This window comes from Echeneis naucrates, chromosome 17 (assembly GCF_900963305.1).
Source record: "Echeneis naucrates chromosome 17, fEcheNa1.1, whole genome shotgun sequence".
In the NCBI taxonomy this organism is placed as follows: domain Eukaryota; kingdom Metazoa; phylum Chordata; class Actinopteri; order Carangiformes; family Echeneidae; genus Echeneis; species Echeneis naucrates.
The window spans coordinates 6,196,744-6,218,569 of record NC_042527.1 but is presented as its reverse complement, the minus strand read 5'-3'; the positions used below and the strand labels follow the sequence as shown (position 1 = coordinate 6,218,569).

The 21,826-nt window shown below is 42.8% G+C and overlaps 2 protein-coding genes across 2 annotated transcripts; one reads left to right on the top strand and one right to left on the bottom strand.

The window, feature by feature from the left end:
- Positions 1-303: 303 nt before the first annotated feature.
- LOC115057261 (amyloid beta A4 precursor protein-binding family B member 1-interacting protein-like) lies at positions 304-14,744 on the bottom strand. The gene is made up of 13 exons (XM_029524245.1): positions 14,713-14,744; positions 9,732-9,791; positions 7,675-7,762; positions 6,329-6,522; positions 6,174-6,245; positions 5,938-6,097; positions 5,614-5,735; positions 5,469-5,543; positions 5,177-5,320; positions 3,199-3,309; positions 1,827-1,925; positions 1,584-1,668; positions 304-1,316 (listed from the first exon to the last, which is right to left on the bottom strand). The coding sequence occupies exons 1-13, from the start codon at positions 14,740-14,742 to the stop codon at positions 1,180-1,182; spliced, it is 1,377 nt and encodes a 458-aa protein (XP_029380105.1). The 5' UTR covers positions 14,743-14,744; the 3' UTR covers positions 304-1,179.
- Positions 14,745-16,453: 1,709 nt separating this feature from the next.
- Positions 16,454-21,508, top strand: LOC115057962 (uncharacterized). Its single transcript, XM_029525224.1, has 6 exons — positions 16,454-17,185; positions 17,297-17,502; positions 17,726-17,896; positions 18,245-18,397; positions 18,500-18,566; positions 18,727-21,508. The coding sequence occupies exons 1-6, from the start codon at positions 16,522-16,524 to the stop codon at positions 20,292-20,294; spliced, it is 2,829 nt and encodes a 942-aa protein (XP_029381084.1). The 5' UTR covers positions 16,454-16,521; the 3' UTR covers positions 20,295-21,508.
- Positions 21,509-21,826: the final 318 nt, after the last annotated feature.

Here is a 21,826-nt window from a genome sequence, read left to right as displayed (position 1 = left end):
GCATTGTAGTGAATGTAGGTGACTCAGCAGTGATGTAATACAGCTAGAATCAGTCTGCTACTAGTGATTTTTTTTTTCTCTAGAGTCTGACCTACCCATGAATGACACCTGCTGTCTACAGCCAGGGGATGAAATGCAATCCAGAGGGCTGGAAAAAAAATTGATATGAAGACTTTTTTTCCTCATATCCAAGACTTTTGCAAAATTAGATGCCTGCTCTTACAAAGTGATTGTTGGTGCAAGTAAAATTTGCATCAAATATCATCCAGGCTAATGCTTAGCTTACAATGTATGTTCTCAACAGGTCACGAGCAAACATAATGACATGTACTGAGATGAACGTTTATTCTGAAATGGCTCCAGAAGGAACATTTTCAGGTTTCTACACAGACTTCAAAAGACAATGATTCACTCAAATGAATAGTATTCATTGAGCCTCTGATTCAAAGTATCTAAACGTCATTACAGTGAATGAGCTGCCACTACACCCCATTCTTGATTGTATTTTTTTTTCCATCATAAGGTAATTTTTTGTGAAAAAAAAACAAACAACTTTTTCTACCTAATGTATTTCTAGCTTTCCATTTGACTAGTTCTGATGTCTGCTGCTGAGGGAGGTTCATTAGCAGTTTGTATGTAAAGGATTTATTTATACTTTTTTCATAGAGAAATCATGAGAAAACCACTTATGTGCAGAACTTTGTAATGTTTACCACTTAACGTCGAGCATTTCAGGGCATCACAGGTCAAGGCGCCTTTCTTTGGTGTGTTTTCTTATGATCAAATGTGGGGAAAAAAAATGAGTAACTTAAATGTTCATGGGAACAGAATCTGATATTTGTCTTCTCAGTTTGTACATAGGATGTGTTGATTGAATTTATGTACAGTCTTTTTATAATAAACAGCTCATTGAAACAATGAACAGACCAGACCTGTTGCCGTGTTTTCATAAGGCTGTTGAAAGAGATGGAATAATTTACAACATGCTGTTTGTGCATTTGACCCAAACAAAACAAATAAATATTGTAGAATCTAGCTTTGAGAATAAATAACTCTTAGAATATGCTACTTTGTATCATAGGCATGTAACAGCAGTGACATTGTCCACACATATGGACAATGGCCGTTAAACCCAGTCCAAGTTAAGTTTTGATACGTAATAGGAAGTGTAGATGTGTGTCAAATGTGTGTGTGGCCAGGAGGAGGAGGGATGAAGTCAGGTGGTGACTCCTGTGAAAAGCCTTCATCATCTGGGATTTTGGGCAGAGGCAGATCCCTCTGTGTGCTGATTCCAATGGGATGGCTTTTGGATCTGTCTGTAAAGATGATTGAATAATTAAATTTAGGTTTGCTGGACTTTCACCTGGGCCATAATGTGCAATGTTGATGAGTAATGTCTTCCAAATAAAATCAAAATACGCAGGGTGGCCTAATTTAACCTTTAAGCATGCAGTGAATGTGACACATAACAAAACGTCGAACTTCAAACTTAAACTCATTCATATAATGTTTCCAAGTCTTTTGAGAGTTGTGAAGGACTGGGATGGTTTTCAGAGCGGCCCTGTTGAAGTGTGCAGACTTACCTTTTTGTGCAGCAGACTGCATCAATTGCCAGGTGGAGGCTTTGCTCACTGCAGCCTGGTAGTTCTTATACAGCGCAGTCCCATACTGGACACACACAGAGGTCAAATGTCAGTACATCTCTTTGACAATCCTTACACATAAATGCAGCATTTCTCTGTAGCTCGGTTTGATCGGGAAGTGATGCTGACTTGCAGTTAAATTGCTTCGGGGCTCACATAACAGAGAACAGTGCGGAACCTGACCTTGGCTATTCGGATGGAGTTCACCCAGAGCAACAGCGTGTGTTCGTCATCGCAACACAGGAACTTGATGTGCTCAGACTCTTTCTGGATGCAGGGATGCTGGGAAGACAGACAACAGACATCAGTGTTCGAGGAGCATCCCCGTGAAGGCTGCCATTAAACTAAGTGGCTCTGGAAAAAGTAGCTTACAAAGGAGTGATCACAGGTGATGTAGCAAATGTCAAAATGTTCTGACCGTCATCTGGCAGAATAGTATCTTTTGGCAGTTCTTGCCTCCCAGTTAAATGTCACATGGACAAACTCTTTCTCATGTCTTCCAGAATTTCTGTTACAAACTGGTAGCCGCTAAAGGTCAATCGAGCTGAGATAACCTCGATGGCATCACTGTGACATTTATATTCAGAGCCCGCGGGGCATTGTTTTCGCAGACTGGGTCACATTACCTGTAATAACTTAGATTAATGTAGATTAGATTAGATTAGACTTTATTGATTCCAAGGGAAATAGCAGTTCTCAACAGCTCACATTAAGGACGTAGTATTTTAGTATTAGTGTGTACAAGTGTTAAAATATCTGTTGTCACAAACTATCAGACTTCTCTGTGTGTTGTTCAGAGAAGGGCCAGCAGAGGGCACACTGCACCAAGCTGTAGCTGCACTGACCCACGAAGCAGCTCCTGCAAATGTGGCACTTCATAAATTTACTTCAGTCAAAAACAAACAATGAAGAAATTAAAGCATATGAGAAAAACAAAAACATTACAGTCATTACAAGCATACCACCGGGTTTGTTATGTGATCTGTCCAGGTTCTCACAAATGAGGGGCATTTTTTAAAATACCACCAGGCTTTTAGAGGCAAACACACAAAGATTGCCGTCAAAGGTAAAAAGTGTTGTCTTCACTAATTTTGACTTCCCCAAAACATGACTGCTGCAGCGGCACAGCGTCTGTTTCTCATAAGTGAGTTAAAGGAAGATTTAGCGCCATTTATTGGTCCTCATGGATGAGAAGTGCCTAACATGCAGTGCAGTAGATACTGCTGGTCAGCTTTGGGGAGCACCATGGATGCCTGCTTTGGAGGAGAGCCCTCTCTACAACCTCCACAACCCTCCTCACCTCCACCCACGCCATCATCCAGTCCTTCCCGGCCCTTACACATCCTTTGAACTAACAACCGTCATTACAACCTGCAACCCCTGTATTGGTTATCGTGAATGTAAAACTGTGCATCAGTTCACCCCTGACTTCCCCCATCAGTAACTTTTCACCTCTTTTTTTTTTTTTCACGTTTCCTCCTTCAGTTCCTTTTAAACCTCAGCCCCGTGGCATGTACACGGCATCATTATGCGGCAGTGTAAATTTCGAGCTCACCTTTAGCATGAAGCAGAAGTTGGTGGGCGCTCTGTATTTCTGTTTGTAGTTGAAGGTGATGTAGATGTTGACTTTTTCAAAAGTGGCAAAACAGGTGAGATCACTGGAGGACTGAAATTGAGACAACACCACATTATCATACTCAGAGGGACTAAGTGTGCACTGCACAGAAAAACCCACAGACAGCATCACAGAAGAATCTGTCCATACACTGGCCATGAATATTCATTTTCAAATGCATCTGTAATAAAAGCTGCAGAAATGTGTCAGAGCACTGTTTAAGTAGCAGCATAAATTAGAGCAGTCAAAATTCATGCCTTTGTCTTCAAAGTTTTGCCAGTTTTCTTCAGCATTTTGTGGAGAGAAGAAACTTTTTTTTTTTTCAAGCTTATTGTATGGTGGATATTAAAAATGAATGCACTTCAAAGAAAATAAGGCAACGCAGGGCCATTTGTCTTCATTTAATTTTTCAAAGAAGGTCCACAATCAAGCTCCATTACTGAGGAAAGACATTGTTTTTCACTCGAAAACATTTCAACATTCTTTCCATTTTTGACTTTAAGCAGAAGCATATCATACTCGCACATTAAACCACACTGATGTAACTGTTCACTTGAAACTGAAATATCTTTTTTTTTGCTCCCAGACGTATCCTCCGCTACTGCCCCTTTTCTCCAATTCCACCTGCTTGATGATCTAATGACTTCATAAATGACTCTCCCCTTCAGGTCTCTAATGGTCTTGTTGCAGTTCCATGTGGGTGCAATTGTGACTAACCTCCAACCCTAGCTCTTACTGAATGGACGTATTACCTAACAAACTATCCTTTTCCAGATCCTTGTCTGCTTCATCAATTTGTTCTGGGCCTCACGAGATTCCTGTAGCTCTCTTATGTTTGCAATTTGCACATCTGCCTCACACCGTTTCCGCTCCATCTATTTGTCCTCCTTTGCTTTGACTTTTTTTGGATTTAGTCTGCGTGGGCAGTTTTTTCTGCTCTTTCTCTGTGACAGTATAGCATGTTTCTCTTTAGCAGATCGGAGGCCTTAACTCTCACTGTCCATGTTCATTTCTCTGGCTCGTCCTCTTGGCATTCTGCTTCAGCATTTCTGGAGAGACTCCCAAGTATGCAAAAAACTCTTTGTCCTTTTGTTTACGGACTACTAAAATACTTGTACTAACTAGCTTTTTCATTGTGTCTTAAACACAAGCTCAAGACGTTTTCGCAGGTTGTTGTGTGATAACCCTAACCCTGTTGTGTGATATAAATTACATCAGCCCCACGTGCCGCAATCATTCCATAAGCATATCTGTCTCTTGTTGATAAGGTCCTTTATGGCAACATTGAACGTGAACGTGCTCCACAGGAAAAACGATCTATTGACCAGTCCTCTTTCACAGCCTCATGTGTTTGCACTAACCGCGTAAGAAGAAAGGCTTTTGTAGAAAAGGAAAGCATTACATCAAAACACGGGAGGGATTTTGTGTTGGTTTTGCTGAAGTCATGTCATGTAATTTCTGAACAGAATAATTTTGAGGTCAGAATCGATGGATGTATGAGCGGGATCATCTGAGCTGAAGTTCAGCATAAAACCAATATGAAAAATTCCCAAAACATTAAAAATGCATATTTGAACTGAAGATTGTGTAAATTAAACTGTAACGCATCATGTTACCGTGTTAACTATAATCTTGTCTGAGGAACAGTGAGTCAAATAAAAAATATTTAACGGGGTTTAGTTTTAACTGCCTCAGCCTAAAACAGCCATTAGCTAAGAATTTAAAAAGTCATTACGAATAAAGTGGCTTCTCTTACTTTTAACTAACATTTACCACTTTTTCTGATATGACAGAAGCCCCCTACAGTCACCCACCAGCTATGCCCAAGACAAGAATTCAGTAGCATCAACAGCACACTGTAAATATACATTCGACATCAAACTTGCTGAATTGTTCTATTTGTCTGGATTTGTCATACCTTTGTCTTTCCTTTGGGTACATAGTAGATGCCCGAGGCCCTAAGCACAAAGTAGCGAGGTTTCCACACCTTCTTCCCATTTTCCTTTAGGTACAGGCTGCCTTCAATATTCGGAGTAATAACGGTAGTACCTTCAAAATGCTCCTGGTCAGAGGAGAAACATGAGATGAAAAACAGAAATTAACACACACACAGAGCGGCACCGTTCATTTATAAAATGTATAATTTATACACCGCCTTATTAAAATCCTTTAAGAACAGTGAAGTCTTCTGAGTGGACCTGGTAACTAACCTTGATTAAGAGTTGTTTGGTCATTTCATCAGTCCCGCTGAAAACTGACCTTTTCTTCTTCCACATGTAAAATATCTAGAAGAAAAACATACTTCAGCTTACTGATTGAGTGTCCAACCACAACATACATACACTACCTACTCACCTGTGGGTCAGTAAACATCACATACTTCTGGGGTCTTGAGACAAAATAGATTTTGTTTTCACTGTGGCGAGTCCAAGAGGACAGCAGCTCCACTAAACTTTCATGGTCCTCAAAGCCTCTCTCTGAAAAAGATGAGAGAGCAGGCGAGCAATAACCAGAAAGTCTCTCAGTCTTCAGTCGTGAAACATGTGTGTAACACTGTCTGCCTGCCATCTCTGCTGAAATGCATATGCTATACATGTACACACTGATGATTGCCTGCATGTGAGCTTAGTGCATGTACAGTGTGTGTGTGTGTGTGTGCGTTTATCACAGTAATCTCACCAATCAGCAGCTCAGGATTGTTCTCACAGAGACTCCAGTGGATACTGCAGTCACAGTGTGTCTTCTCAAACAGCTTGTCCAAAACCTCCCGCACAGTCTGCCTTTCATCCACCATCAGAGTCTTGGAGCTGTCATCACTCATCATCACTTTTACTATCAACTAGGCATGACAAAGACCTCAGTCACTTTAAGTGTGTAACGACACGATGCAGACAGACGCACTGTGTCAACGTTACCTTCGTCACTTTGGCTTCTTTCAGCTTCTCCAGAGCCAGTTTAACTCTTTCTCCCTTTGTCTGGGGTTGCCTCTGGAAGCAAGCGCCAGTCATTTGTGACTTGGTCATGAAATTAGAAGCTCATTTCACCAACATTAGCAGCGTTTCTGGATTACCGTCTGTGGTGCTCCTGATAATTCAGCCCTGTTTGGTGGCGCCTCTGAGTGCTGAGTCACGGCAGGTGGTGGAGCGTGACGGTGCTGGACACTGCTGCTCTGTTGTTCAGCACAAAGACCTTGTTGGGTTGATCTAGATCCCAGATCAGCCACCAGAGCATCCAGGTCGTGGTCCTCCAGCTCATTAAGAGACTCTGGAAGTAAATGATGGGCAGGTCAGACTGTGGGTGCACTGGAAACCTTAAAAATGACCCTGCCATTACAAAAGGTGCAACACAGAGAAGAGACATGATAAAATTAAAGGGCTGCACTTGGAACTTTCATTTTGAATGTTGCTTATTCATTCTTATATTTTCTTCTATTTCCATACAACCAAGTGCTGCCTTGAAAGGCTTATTTTTTATTTTGCTGTAGATATTCTGTCATTACGTTTCGGCATGCCTGATTTTGTTGCCCCTTCCCTTCCATGTGGGATTCTAATTGTACAGGGGGTTCGGCAGAATCAATGCAGGATGTAGTCCAGCACATTGGATTACTGTTTCAATTTCACTCCTCTGACATCAGCTTCGCTGTTTACTTCACTGTGTCTTACTCGGTTATCCGCAGGGCTGTGTGGCCGAATCAACCACAACTGAAATCTCACCGATCGTGACGTTCATGTAGTCTCAGCAGAAACTAAAATATTTACACTGCGGTCACAATGTGCAATGTTTATTAGAATTCCTAATCCAATTGATCGGATTCTAGGAAGTATAAAGAAGGGTTTCTTTGAAAGTTTAATCCAAATACTTTTTGCGTTCCGCCATTAACAGTGCAGCTGAATATTTATTCAAATCATTGCCTCAAGTCACAGGATGGATGTTATGACTGTTATGATGTTATGATGATGTTATGACTTTGTTAGGTTGGTAGAGCTTAAGACTATAAACAGCAAGTCCAAAGCTCATTATGTCTAATTCGTTATGCCGACAAATCCGACTGAGGTGGGCACGGCCTCTTAAAATTAGCAGGCTTTTTCAACAGCCTCTTTAGTTTCTCCTTCTATATTGAGCCAGAACTACACATTCTTCATCTCTCTCTGTTCTTTGGAAGCTACAGATTGACCCAGCTTGTCACAACACCAGCCTTTTTTGCTTATAATGAAATTAAATGAATCTGTCTGATTCATTTTTCAGGCATATTTTGAAACCGCTGTCCTCCTTCTCCCAAAGTGATTACTAGCACTTCCTGGGTTCTGACATTCTGGCAAGAGAAAAAATATTCACTCCCCCACGCCCTGCTAATGGAAATTTTATTTCTTCTCTCGTAGCTTCCCCGTTCGTTTGGCTAAGTGAGTCGGCACTAACCATACAGATTTGTGAAGCCGATGGAGAAGGTGCTCTCTTTGAGAGAAGCTGGATCCACTTCTGGAGGGTCTGCTTCAGGCGACAAACTCTGTGGGGAAATGGGACGGGATGGGATGGGATGGCTCATTAATAACATGGGCCCTGCTGCCATGCCCACACCAATAAAACACAGTCTACATTGTGAGAAATCGTTTGATGCAAAGCACATTTCATACAGAAGTCCTCCATTTGATAGATGCTACAGTTTGCAGTTTTGATTACTCTTGTAATCACAGAGCAGCCCAGAGATCAAAGTGGGCCACATGTGTCCTTGGGCTGCTCTGAACTACAGTTCAGTTATGTTACACAAGCCTGTTTTTTATCAGTGACTTTGTTTCTGTGCATTTTATCATGCTCTGGTTGCAAGCTGCACAAATTCTAGAGAACACATTGCCCTCAGCATGTGACCAGACAATAAAATATAAATAAGCTCATTAAAAAAAAAGGATTTGTCATAACTAGAATGTTTTGGTCTCACAAGCTGAACCTGAAGAGCAGAGCATCTCTGGTAAACCATTAGGTAACCATTAGGTTTACCAGAGATCATTAACACAAGTATCACAGCCGGCAGGGATCGCCAACCTATACAAAAAAATGACGCCTGCCAGCATCCAGTTCAACTCCGATGACTGAGTCTGAAAACACATGTTTTATGCTGCAGCCACTTCTTCAACGGCACCTCCAAGCTGCTCAAGTCATCGAAAACATAGTCGTCTTTGTCCTCAGGCTCCGAGGTTGTCGGGCAGAGAGAGGGGACCCAATCAAAACAACAAGAGGAGTTTCTTTAAATCCTTTATTCCCCAGACTCCGAAAGGATCCCTGCTTTAATCAAAATGATTTCCTTGCTGACTGTGGTCATTGTCTTGGGTGTGGTGTTTGTCATTGTGGCAGCTTTCTAAGAGGTGTGACATATCAAGCTTTTTTCTGATATGTCTGATACAACGCGAGGGATGGATCCAGTTCACTCGTTCATCTTGCATAGGGACATTTTGAATGCACAGTATTGAATTGCGGCCCAGGTTGAGGTTGCATCAGCTAGAGGTGCGTAATGCTTTTCCTGGCGTACTGCGCTTATTTGAGTAGCAGCTTATGTGTGCTTAAAGGGATCTGCAGCGTCACCCACTGTCCAATCCAGATGCGATGACTTCACATCTAATCGTCACCTCACATTTTTCTGTGTGATGTTCGGGTTCAAAACAAAATTCTCCCATGTAATCGGATAATGTCCAGATTAGAGAAGTACGCATCAAGTGACTGGTCTAATTCACTTCTTGTAACTTGTTCCTGCTTCGAAAACGCTGATGGGAACTGAAGAAAGAGTGTAAGAGTCTCAACTCATCTGGTCGTGTTTTGAGAAAGAATGTGACCCAAACATGTTTGATATGGCGCTGTTGCTGTGTATCTCCAGATGATGGGATAGGTGTCCATTGTATTTTCAACCACGCTGGCAGTGTGGCTCTATTGTAGGCCGCTGCTCAGTTGGCCCATCATTTGAGTCCGGGCGGAAATATTTCAACAGGCTTGGGCTGGATTGCCATGTAATTTGGTACACATGTTCATTGTCTCCAAACAAGGAATCCTAACAAATTCAGGGATCTTAAGTTTTTTTTTTTTTTTGTGACACCACAAGAAGGCAAACAATATTTGGTTTTGAGTAAAACATCTTAAAGATCCATATAATTTTTTTACATTTTGGTCACGTTTGGGATCAATAACTTCAACATTCCCATCAGCCTGAGCGTACTGTGCTTGGCACCCATTAGCATGCTAAACTGCGCTAATCAACCACCAACAAACAGCCTAAACCACGCAAACAAATCTGATAAATGTTGCAAATATCCTACATTTAGTGTATTTAGTGTATATAGTGTAGTGCATTGTGCGCATGTTAAAATGTATACATGCACACACTGAGGATTGCCTGCATGGGAGCTAAGCGCATGAACAGCGTGTGTGTTTTTGTATATAATAAATATATTCATTGGATTATATTTAGCTCCCTTTTTTTAAGCACTCACCTGAGAGAGATGATCGATCTCTCCAAGTAGGTGAGTGAACATGGCATCGATGTTGTCCATCTGAAAACAGTGAAAGAAGACATTTAGACTCCAGCAGCTGCAGGCCAGGCCGCGGACAGTTGTAGCGCTGCTCAGTTGTAACATTTCCAATTTCTCGAAATCGGGAACAAATTATTAATCATCTGATTCAATTTAGTCCTTATTCCACGTGTTAGGAAGAACAGTCCTGACACAGCCAATTATACAATACTTATATTGTACTTTTTGACAAGAATTTTTTTTTTTTTTTTTTTTTTCATTTATCTTTGTGATAGCACTGCTGGATTTATAGTCAGACTCCTCAGACTTACTGTGTATATGTAGATGTCTTTCCTGCATCCTCTGAGTCCTAACAGTTTTGCTGTCAGCTGTAACTTATTTCATGGCTGCGAGCATCTGCCTTAATTATAACAATAATCTGGGTTGTGTCTGTAAGCCTATTAGACACACACAGATTCAAGTGTTGAATGAAGATAAAAGTCAGTCTTGAAAACTATGGGATGAACTGTAACATTTCACTTCTTGTATTTCAAACTAAATTATGAGTTTCCTTTTTGTTTTGCCGGGAAGACACGTGTATTACATTTGAAATACACTGTCATTAAAGAGCTACTACATACAGACAAAAATGTCAAAAATCCTTCCTTCAGGAAATAAAGGAACACAGGAGTATCATTAGGAAGTGAAAAGATTGGACAATCTCAGTTCTGTTTAAGTTCAGTTTCTCCAACCCAGTCAAACTCCATTTCTAGAGCAGTTTGTCACGCAGGAAGAAGAGTCTGGAGTAAACTCTACTGAACGGTCCACATAACAATGGACATTCTTGTGGTATGGCGACGCAAGCACTCTTGGACCCGTGCAGCCGCAGTTTGAATGTGTCTGTCATAACTGTAAAAGCAAATAAACAATAAGCAATGCAAGTGCTTAAATTGCTCCAGAAATGGGATCTCTGTTTTTAAATATGTTCAAAGTCACAAACGTTGGAATGCTTCACTGTTGCCACAGTCCTGCAAGTGACAAAACAGAGTTTGGCACGTTTTAATGGATTCCACGTTGCTCTGGTTATGAAGTCACACAAGCTGTTTTGATCGCCACCCAGCAAACCTCATCTCCTATAAACTGTGGATTCAAGTGGTGGAGTCAGCAGCTTCATTAAAGCTCCTTTAGGATGAAACAGAAGGTTTCCTTTAACCTGCAACTTCATGATTAAGTGGCACGTTCTCATACTTTGCCGACAAAAACCATTTGAGATGTGGGACAGCAGTGCGCAGTTTGTCCCGATAATACAATTGGAAGGCTCCTCAATATAAATGTGTTTGCTACAAATCAGTTTTATTAGTAATTCAGTTTATGGGTAAGATGACTTTAAAGTCTTTGCATGTAGGCGTCATGTACATAACTCACTGAATCAGCTCATTAAGACTGAGTCCCCAACAATAATCAGTCATTTATAAAACAGAGGCTTCATTCATCTCACTAAATTTTGCCTCTGGTCCATATGGAAGGGGCATGTTGCCAAATTTAGGATCAAAAATATACATGTGGAGCAGGTTAAGAAGCAAACAGAAAAAAGAGCTCTCGGTTTCTTGCCAAGTCTTTGAGTCAGTTCCTCTGTATCAGTAACAGTTGATATCTATTTGCAGGATGAATAGAAAGCAGAAACAAAGCATCTAAACAGAGGATGTGACAAATGTGGAGGTGGTGATGGTGGTAAGATTGGAATAGCACATATTTTTTGGTTACTTGTTGATTGCTTTTGCCTTCATGTTCAAGTCCTCCTCGGTTACGAAAGGCAATGAGAGGCAGTATATATAAAACCATGGACACACACACAGAGCTAATTGTCTAAAGTGATAACAACTGCACACATCACACTGCACACCCTTTGTCCATTGATCCATTAATTCATCACTATGTTTGTTTGTTAATTTTCTTTTTCACTTTATACACAAGGCACATATATTTATAGATATGATCCATTCTGTTACTGCAGAAACATAACACCTTCATGTGTTATATATCATTCATGCTGTGCCTTCCGCTGCATGTACACAACTTTTCACCTTATGAAATCACACTTTGTCCTGTACTTGTTTTATTTTTATTCTCATATTCTCAACGCTGCAAATCATCAACCATGCTTTGCTGATATTTTAGCCTTTAGCTTGCACTCCAAACTCCTGTGACTCACAAATTTCCTTTTTGTTTAGTAAATCTGAATAAACTAGTTTGTTAGTCTCCGGGGGGCAGTGGAAAATGCATCAACACAACACTGGCATTTCATCACGATGTAAAATGAAATGGCAAACTTAAAGGGCGGACTTCTGGGTTTGAAATTTCACTTCACTGCCCAACAGTCCATATCACAGCCGTGTGGTGCTTGTGGGTGCTTGTGGCTGAATAATGAATACTGGTTGAGGGGTCTATAATAATTTAATAAAGAGTTTGGTCTAGACCTGCTCTATATGTAAAGTGCCTTGATGTAACTTTGTTATGATTTGGCACTGTATAAATAAATCTGATTTGATTTGATTTGATTTGATTTGACTTCATCCTTCAGGCCTGGTTCGTTATTATTTCTGCCAGCAGACACAAGATGCCTTTAAGCTGAGTCAGTGTTGATGGCCTTGAGGTTTTTGTTGAAAAGTTTTACTTCACAAGAGAGAAACTGTGTTCAAAGTTTAAAGAAAGCTGTTGAAATAGCCTTTAAATTGAAATATACATTCTTTGTGTTTTTTATGCATTGGCTTGGTTTCGCATAAGCAAATATCCATCTCAAGATTCAGTCTTAAGTAGGAAATAGGATTAAACAATCAATCGTCTGATCAATTAATCAAAGGTAATTGTGATAAAGTCCAGAAAATTGTACACTTAATCAGTAAATATTTTTGTGATTGACAGCCCTATTATCCCCCACGACCTGACTTTGGATAAGTGCTTGAAGATGGGTAGATGGATGGAAAGCCTTATTATTTAAAGTTCCGACACACCTGAAGAAACATTTTTATATTCATTACTACAAATTCCCCTATACTTGCAAAAATATGGTAGCTTCTAACTTTGTCTCTCAGGTGTTCGTTGGTACAGGGCTGGTAATGGGTTCCTTTTTTATAAATGCAAAACAGCAACTAAACGAACTTAAAGCTGTTAGTGCTTTAGAAGTGCTTTAGTAGCTCCAAGAAACAAAATAATTATGTTGGTTTGTTTCGTCACCTTGCACTTATTCATCCAAGATGCAAAATTACCTTTCTGGCTGGGTGTTCAGGGCTAAATTGGTCCAGATGTGGAAGTAGCATCTTATAATCATGCTGTATATGGGCCTGTTTTGGGCCATGGAACTAAACGTATCGTGGGCCAGAAAAAAACCTTCCCTTGTCTCTGGTGGTCTGGATTAATTTTTCTCTCTTGGGTCGTCATTTGAGCCATTGTAGACATAAAACAACAACAACAACGGCATTATAATAGCTTCAAATGTTTTAAATGGCCGCTCTGAGGCAGCAGACACAAGCTATAAAATCAGCACATTTGACAAACTTGTTTCCAACCTGCTTATTTACATGCAAGACGCTGAACAGCAGACATTCATTTTCAGTCACGCTTTTGGCCACCTGGCAAATTTAATATTTACTTGTCTTTTACCTCTTTTCTGGTCTCTACCAACTCCTGAGGGACAAAAATTTTATCAGGAACAAATGCTGTATGTGGATAATATAGAGGGAGCAGTGAGGATAGCAGTAATGTTATAGGTATAAAATTATATTTACGGAAAATATAATAATACTGTTATATGACTGTCTGTTGGGAAAGTCATTTATCAGCAAATACTTTCACTTACAAAACATTCAGTTTCCCATTTATGTGGCCAAACCATCAGGCGTCGAGTCTAAATATCTTCAAAGTACATAAAACATCTGTTTGGTTGTTTAACTTGAAACTGAAACATTTTATACATTAAAGCTGCAGCTGTAGGTTTGCCAAGTGCATATTCTGTCCTGTGTACAGTAACTTGTGTGTAAATGTCCCATGTGTTGCTGCTCCGTACCACCTCCTCTTCATAAACATGCTCTTACATACACACGCACACATGCAGCCTAATGTGCATCTATACAAATAGAAAGGCGTGCTGTATACAGTTCTGCCTGTGCTGTTTAGTCCCATTCTGTGTTTATGCTGAATAGTAAACAGACCATCCATTAAACTGTAATGAGCTAAAAGGGGAAGAGTGGAGAGAAGAGTGGGAAAAAACTCTGTATTGCTTCCATATGAAAGTGAAATTTGTGGACCGGGAAAGTGAACTTTACCTTTGCGGCTTCGCTCAGTCCGAACTTCTGCCTCCATAATGTCTTTCTTACATAAATCACATGCATACATGAATCTGTTTTCTGATATTGATGATTGGTACTCATCATTGATTCTGTAACGGTAGACTCATTAAAAGCACACTTTACAAAACCACATGTATGTATGAATTCCCTGCGCTCATCGGGTATATCAGATTGTAGCTGCTCTCTCTCACTGTGGTCTCACACATCAACACAACGAGAAGCCGCTAGGAGACGGACAGGCAGGCGAGCGGAGTCAAAGCCTGGGCACAAAAGCTATTTATTGAGACTTATATGCATGAGAGGAATCAGAGAGCTCTGCCTGCTGACAGTAAACCAACATGTTTTCTCTTTCCTGTGGTTGAGAGCTTCTTACTGTTTTCTAATTAGTTGCACAACCTTCCATTGGCTGCTATGAGAGGACATGTGTTTTTCCTAAACAAAGCTGATGTGACCGTTAAAGTATTTAACTCCTAAGGGGATTGACAGAAGAGCGGAATGTATTTGTTTGGCTCTGTGCTTTTTTTTTTTTATTGTTATTATTATTAAGCCACTTTACAATCAGTCATAAATCCCTTAAAAGATAAAATCAGTATCATGAAGTGTTTCAGTTGCCTTACCTTTTCTGTGTCTTCCACACCTGAGAGCATTGTGAAATGTCAGCGAATGTTGAAACACTCATGGGCTAGTCTATAAGTAACTTCTGCCACGTGACCCAAAATCAGGAACTAGATCGTTTCTAATTAAGTCTCTTATATGTGCTGTTCTGCTGGCAGCTACTGTTTTTCCATCCATCCATCCATCTTACACCGCTTTTCCGTTTCCGGGTCGCGGGGGTTGCTGGAGCCAATCCCAGCCATCGTTCCGGGCGAGGGGCAGGGTACACCCTGGACAGGTCAGCTCTTTATAATATGGCCAATTTGTCTCATCATTTCTCCCAGTCCTGCACATCATGGTGATATCCGTTATTCGGCTAATATAAACAACTTTGTTACACTGCTGTTTCATTATAGCTGCGCCTGTTTTGGAAGAAACACAGAGAAACCGGAAGGTGAAAGACAAGGCAGCAGAGCCTTCATCTACAAGACGAGTGACAATAATGTGAATCATATTCGGCGGCTCTCACCGTCACCTGATCTTAGTTCATTTGAACAGCAACATATTCTTTTTAAATTTGACTTTTTTTTTTTTTTTTTTTTTAGATTTCTCACAAGAGACCAGAGTGAAGCTGATGTGGCACCTGATACTGAGAATGACACAAGCAGAACAAAAAGTATGAGGTCTCACTTGTGTTGTCACTGTGAAGTATTAGACTAATCAGTCTCATCTGAGACATAAAAGTTATATCGGTATCATGTGTCAGTATCATGTGTGGTCTCACACAGCCGATGTAAATAAGTTCATAGCTCTGAAGGCAGCAGGGGCGCTACTATCACCTGCTAAATACTGTATGTATGTTCCCATCTTGCTGTTTCAGCCCTTTAACAGTCTCTCGGGAAAATTAAAATTACCAAATGAATGTATTTTGCTCAGAGTAGGGGGTGGACTTATGTGTGTGTGTGTGTGTGTGTGTGTGTGTGTGTGTGTGTGTGAAAAGAGAAAAGAAGGGGGAAAAGATTTAGGTTTAGCTTTAATCTGAGCCAAGTACAGTCATAAGGGGGAAATGAGAGTGGCAATAAAGTACAATAAAGCTGACATTTTATGGGAGATGGTTTTGGCTCCAATAATTCCAGTATTACAAGCATGTATTTTAAAAGTCCTACCACTGTACTTTAATCAAGAGCTACAGAAGAGATCACAGTTTCGGTGCCGCATAAAGCAGAGATTGTAATTCTAACAGGGCTTGTTAAAAACCCATACTTCTGATCCTGTCATCAGCATGGATGGATAAACAGGAAGCACACACAGTTTTGCCTTTTGAATGGGAATATGAGAGGAAACTCTAAACTGAAATTCCACTGTACAACGTGGAGTCAACCATGAACTGCTAATCACTGACCTCTTGGGGTGCGAGAATAAAAACAACACTGGAATAATCCCAATGTATAAGGCATGCAGAGTTTCAGTAGGAAATGAGTGAGTCGGTGCAGTGGTATGTCCGGGAAAGCTACGGGTTAATTTAAGACTAGGAGCAAAACCTGTTGCCAATTAGGAGCAGGGAGCGCCACATGTGGGCTAGACGGAGCTATCTCCAGAAGGGGCAAAGGGGGCAGAAACCGCGGTGCGCGCAATGGAGACAAACTGAATGTGTGTGCAATCACTTGTTCGGGTTCAGATGGCAGTCTCGCGTGAGGGCAGCTACTAATCTGAGGGGGGGGGTTGTCTTCAAGAGATGATCAAGAAAAATCCACGGGAGTGAAGGACTGGTGCGCAATAGGGCCATCATTCACAAGCGGCCTGTTTCCATTTTTACCTTTCAGCACTTCAAGATGGCACGAACATCTATCATATTTTTTCTCTTCGTCACGTCTGTGTCGGTCACTGGGAGTGTGTCTGAGATCTGCCGAGGGCCGCACTGTTTCTCTGGACAGCACCGGGCCAGATCGTGCGTCGGAGCGCACTGTCCGGTGCGCACGGAGGCATCAGCGTCCAGACTGCAGTTTCATCATTCAGCACACTCCAGGCAGGGACAGATCCACCAGGGTTTTCAACAGGACGCCCATTTCAGTCCCCACCAGGCTCACAGCGCGCCGTTAGCGCCGTATGTGATCCACTCGCGGCAGCCGGGCAGCTTCGCGCAGCAAACAGGTACGGATGGCGCCAGGAGGACGAACCCGAGGACCATCACGGCGGAGGTGTTTCATCCTGGCTGCGCCGGGGGGACCTGTCCGACCACCGTCTCTCATCGACAAACCAATGATGACGGCGCAACGCGGGAGTGCAAAGGGATTGGGTGCAAACTGCCGCTCCGGATGCGCCAGAAGCCCAAGCTTTGCGCCGGAGACGGTTGCGGGTCGCAGGGAGGAGACGACGTGAGAGGGGACTCTTCTCCGGTCCATGTGACGGACAGAGCAGCACAGTTTCTGGATGAGCTTCCAGACTTCGGGTCGGAGCGTGGGGCATGGATCCAGCTGACATGCGACATGAAGCCAGGTCCGAGTCAGCCTGTGCATCCAAAGCGAGATAAAGTCATCTAATGTCAGCTGCTGGGGAAAGAAAACATGATCGCTTAAGCAGTGGTGTGATTTTCTTTCTTGGCTGCAGGAAATAGCGAGGTTCCCTCAGAGGACGCTCTGGTGCTGCAGCTGCAGCTGTCCAAGAGCCAGGAGAAGCTGGTCGAGGCCCTCAGGGGCCAGCAGGACGAGGTGAAGGAGCTGCAGAGGATCCTGAGTGAGCAGCAGGGGACGCTGGTCAGCCAGCAGAGAGAGATTCTGGATCAACAGAGGAGGATGTATGAACAGCTGGAGCAGGTGAGGCTGCTGTGTGGCTGATGGTGGAGGCCCCATAACAAACATCAGGCAGAGGTTAGCCCCCTTCAGTAGGGGCGATGGAAATCAGCTGACTTTGCTCGATGATGCGTTTTTCTGTGTTTGAGGGCAAACTACGAAGAACTGCACACAACAGTCACACAACAGTCACACGTTCAATGTAGTTTGGAACAAATGCTTTTACTTTTCTATGTTCTCCGTTCAGGTGAAAGCCCAGTACAACATGCTGATGGACGGCATCAAGCAAACATCTCTCCAGAACCTGCAGGGAGAGCTCGGAGGTCACATGGAGACCCTGAGTGGGCAGGTCCGGGCCCACCAAGCGCAGCAGGCTCTGTCTTTGCACAAGGTGGACATGGAGGCCAGCGTGTTGGAGGTGAGCCGCAGGTTGAGTCGGGGATTCAAAGTTAACAACCTGAAAGTCAGTGTGATATCACATGTTACCAGCTGATTTGTAAAGAAAAGTACAGGGTTAAACGTTTTGCAGTTAGTGATTCATTACAAAATTCACATAATGATTTCGAAGCTGATGTTTTCTTAATCACATTTGGATCAAATTGAATTAAATGTAACATACATTTGCTTGACTAGCGTAGTTTATCTGGGTCGGATAAGTAAATCAACATGCATGAGACATCATGAGACATCTGGTGAGCGACCTACAAAGGTCCAGATGTGACCTTACAGTATGTGTGACGCTCAGTTCAGTGTCTGCTGCCCTCAGGTGGGTCGCTCTCTGCTGGCCTGTGGCAGCTGTGACCCTGAGGAGTACTGCGGCTTCAGCAGCGGCCGTCCTCGCTGCGAGAGGTGCACCATCTGTCCTGCAGGCTTCTTCCTGGTCGCCCAGTGTTCAGTCCACGCAGACAGAATCTGCCAGGTGAGCGCCGCTCTGTTGTTGCTGTGTGAAACAGCCAGACAGAAGTATTCGCTACAGCTGCTTTAAAACTGACGAAATGTGTTGCCGTATCAATCATCCCAGGACAGAGATGAATGCCTCGAAATAGCTGACCTGTGTGGCGATCGACAGAAGTGCCTCAACACACCAGGTAAAGGGAAAGCATTTTGCTTTTGACTTCAATTCAAATTCTTACTACTTCACAAATCCCATATTCTCCAATCCTCAATGAACTGATTTCATAAGAGAAGAAGCTTTGTGACATCAATGCATTTCATACTGACAGCTTTTCTCTCTTTTGTACGTCCCAGGTGGATTCAGGTGCCAGGGCATGACAGAGCGAGATGCCAGTTCAGGAATGTGTGGCCACGGCTACTTCTACAACTCGGACATGGATGAGTGTCAGGCTTGTAATGAGTGTGATGGAGAGCCAGTGGCTTCACCCTGCACCGTCACCACAGACACCATCTGCTCTGGGCCTACTGTCTTGGACAGCGGCCTCTCTCAGTCCTGGGCTGGGGATGTGAGCCTAATGGGGACAAAAGATCGTGTCCTGGCTCACGCCTTTCCCAGCGTGCAGCTTCACATCCAGGGACGAAGTGATGCAGGTCTGGTGTCAGTCGAGGATGGGCGCCTGATGCTCAAGCAGCACGGCCTGATCTGGCTGGATGAGAATCTGTCGGTGAGGCACGGGTGCCGCAGCTTCATCCAGCTCTGCCTGCACCTGAACAGTACTGATGGTAGTGAAGGTCGAGACCTCAGTGGCGTCAGGGTGGAGCAGCAGGAGGGAAGGGCTCTGCAGAGTGCCAGCATCAGTGGTGTGGCAGAGGTCGCGCCAGGTCACATGCTCTCGCTCTCTCTACGAAGCGCCAGCCACCACTGTAATCAAAGTGGTGAAGGTCTGCAGTTATATGACCCCTCAGCAACTCCGCTCAGCCTCCTGTGGCTCTCCCATGACACTGGGGCTGTTGCCATGATGGCACAGGCCATGGTGTCCACACACTACCACACAAACTACCGGCCAGTTTTCCAAACTACCTCCAGCTCGGACCCGTACGTAGTGGGGCTGACTCATGACGGGCGTGGGATCCGTTTTGCTGAAAGCGGCACCGTTCGGTTCGTGTTCCAGCAGGCTCTGTACTCCATGGGTCAGGCCTGTGTGAGCGAGGGCTTCCAGCTGCTGGCGTACCTCAGCCGTAATGGCACCGGAATGGAGCTCTGCCGTACCTTCAAACCAGGGGTCCACTACCGGGACACATCCATGTCTCTGTCTGGAGCAACCAAAGTTGGCGTTGGAGACACGCTGGGCTTTGAGATCCTCTCTCCTGCCCAGTGCAACGTTCGCTTCTTTGGCGACGAGACGGGCATCAGCACCCTCAGCTTGGTTTGGGTCCCTGCTGCCATTTCCTCATCTTTTTCCGGCTCTGTGGCTCATACCGGACTTCCTTCAGGAGCCGTCCGAAATAAGCCGCTGTTCTTCCGCCAGACCAGTGCCAAGGTGCCCCAGATTAGCCTGGAGAAGGGATCCACAGAACAGAGACAAGATTTTGTCTTCAGGGAGAGCGGCACGGCCAGTGTAGCTCTGGATATCAAACTCATTCACTCCTGCAACCTGGTCAAGGTGACTCTCTTTAGGCGAAGTGATCCAGAGGTGTCAGGGGGCAGGGAGGAAGAGGGCACCCGGCCAATCCCTCTGGCCCAGCAGGTGGGCGGCCAGATGCCGGATGGAAGCCAGTGGGCTAGTGTGAGCCTGCGGGCATCCTTCCAGGTTCAAAACGGGACAGCGGTGTTCTTCACATTGGACTGTGTACGTGGACGAGTCAACCAGATCAGCCACCACACAGGAAGTGGAGTATCAATCTTGTGGGTGGCGGCATAATAAAGAAAACTCTCCTCTTGGTTTAGTTTTCAGTTAATATAGCAGATGTTCAGCCATTTGTAGGATCGTTGAATTTCCTTGGCTTGTATTTGTAATCATTCAACACACTCAGAAAGTCCACTTATTTCTTTTGTTTGTTTACTTGTTTGTTTCATTTGTCTGTGAAATATGACGCTCCAACCAGCAGCCAGTTAGCCTAGATTAGCAGAAAAGCTGGATATGGGGGAAAAAGCTAAATGGATTCTGACAAAACATCCATACAAGCGCCTGAAGCTGAACACGTTATGTTTCATTAGTTTTATTTGGATAAAACACAACATGTAAAAGCAACTTGCCGCTGTTTATGTCAGGTCAGCCATTTCCCTAGCTCCTGGCCTTGGCATTTAGCTAAGCTAATCTAAGCTAATCGCTCACAGTTGTAGCTTTGTAATTAATGAACAGTTAAAATTGAATCTTCTCGACCAACTCTATATCCAAATGCTTTTAATGCATTAAAGACTGCAACTGTTTTTACTTTTTATAGAAATGAATTGTATCAAAGAAAAAACTCAAATATGGACTTTTATTTAAAAAAAAAACAAAAAAAAAAACATTCATCATAAGTCTTTGTATTTATATAATGCTGTAGTGATTTCTACAGAAGTATAAATGATGGCTCATAGCACAGGCTAAGTCTGTAGGATGCAGCTTTGATTTCTCTCATACAGTCTTTATCTTTTCTATGTTCAAGAATTCCAAGTGTTGCATATGTCTGTCTTTTATTTATGTAATTCAGTTAGTCCGTTGAAAAGCGTTTCATATCATTCACCCTGTGCGGCACTTTCTGCTGTTGCCAATAGTGGTTTGCTGGTGCTGGATTCAGTCAGGACAGTCTACTTCTTAGATGCATGTTTCATGTTAGCCGCCATTTTCTTATGTGAATCTCTACTGCATGCCTTGTTTAACAACCATTTTCTGCATACTATGGATTTGAAGAGTCACGTGTTTCACAAAGGCAATTGCTGACAAATTGTCCAGGAGCGACAGTATGATATTTTAATATTCACACCTTAAGCTATAAGTTACTGATTACGCAAACTAAGCTGTAATAAAGTGTATAGTTGATGTTTTATAGTAATGACAATAAAAATAATTTGTTCAACCAGATTTATTTGACGACTCTGTGTAAAGACATTTACACAGGAGTGGCCATTTAAAGAGAAAATAACTCTATACACGTCATGGTTTTACTTTTATACCTTTTCTTGGTCTGGTTTAGTGCCTGGTGACTAACGTTAGCTATTACTTGTAAGCTTTTGACAGGTATTGATTTGTAAGTCCTTCCTGAATTACCTGATTATTAGCTCTTTATTTACTTGCTTTATTTACGCTCATGTATATTTTACCAACATTTCAATGGCCATGCTTTAACATTAGCATTTTAAGTTGTTATTAGGACACATTTACTAGTTGTTACTCACAACCCTCACCCCACACAGACTAATCACAATGGGTGTGTTTTTGGTATAATGGTCTTTCCCTTATGTGCCCCC

What these genes read in the sequence shown, in the direction of transcription:
- LOC115057261 (XM_029524245.1), bottom strand. Translation starts at nt 14,742, where the DNA reads ATGCTCTCAGGTGTGGAAGACACAGAAAAG. An exon ending in ACTTCTGCTTCATGCTAAAG is followed by an intron (nt 1,926 to 3,198) that starts GTGAGCTCGAAA and finishes CTGTCTTCCCAG; the next exon opens with CATCCCTGCATCCAGAAAGA. An exon ending in ACTCCATCCGAATAGCCAAG is followed by an intron (nt 1,669 to 1,826) that starts GTCAGGTTCCGC and finishes GTGTGTGTCCAG; the next exon opens with TATGGGACTGCGCTGTATAA.
- LOC115057962 (XM_029525224.1), top strand. Translation starts at nt 16,522, where the DNA reads ATGGCACGAACATCTATCATATTTTTTCTCTTCGTCACGTCTGTGTCG. An exon ending in GACATGCGACATGAAGCCAG is followed by an intron (nt 17,186 to 17,296) that starts GTCCGAGTCAGC and finishes TCTTGGCTGCAG; the next exon opens with GAAATAGCGAGGTTCCCTCA. An exon ending in GAAGTGCCTCAACACACCAG is followed by an intron (nt 18,567 to 18,726) that starts GTAAAGGGAAAG and finishes TGTACGTCCCAG; the next exon opens with GTGGATTCAGGTGCCAGGGC.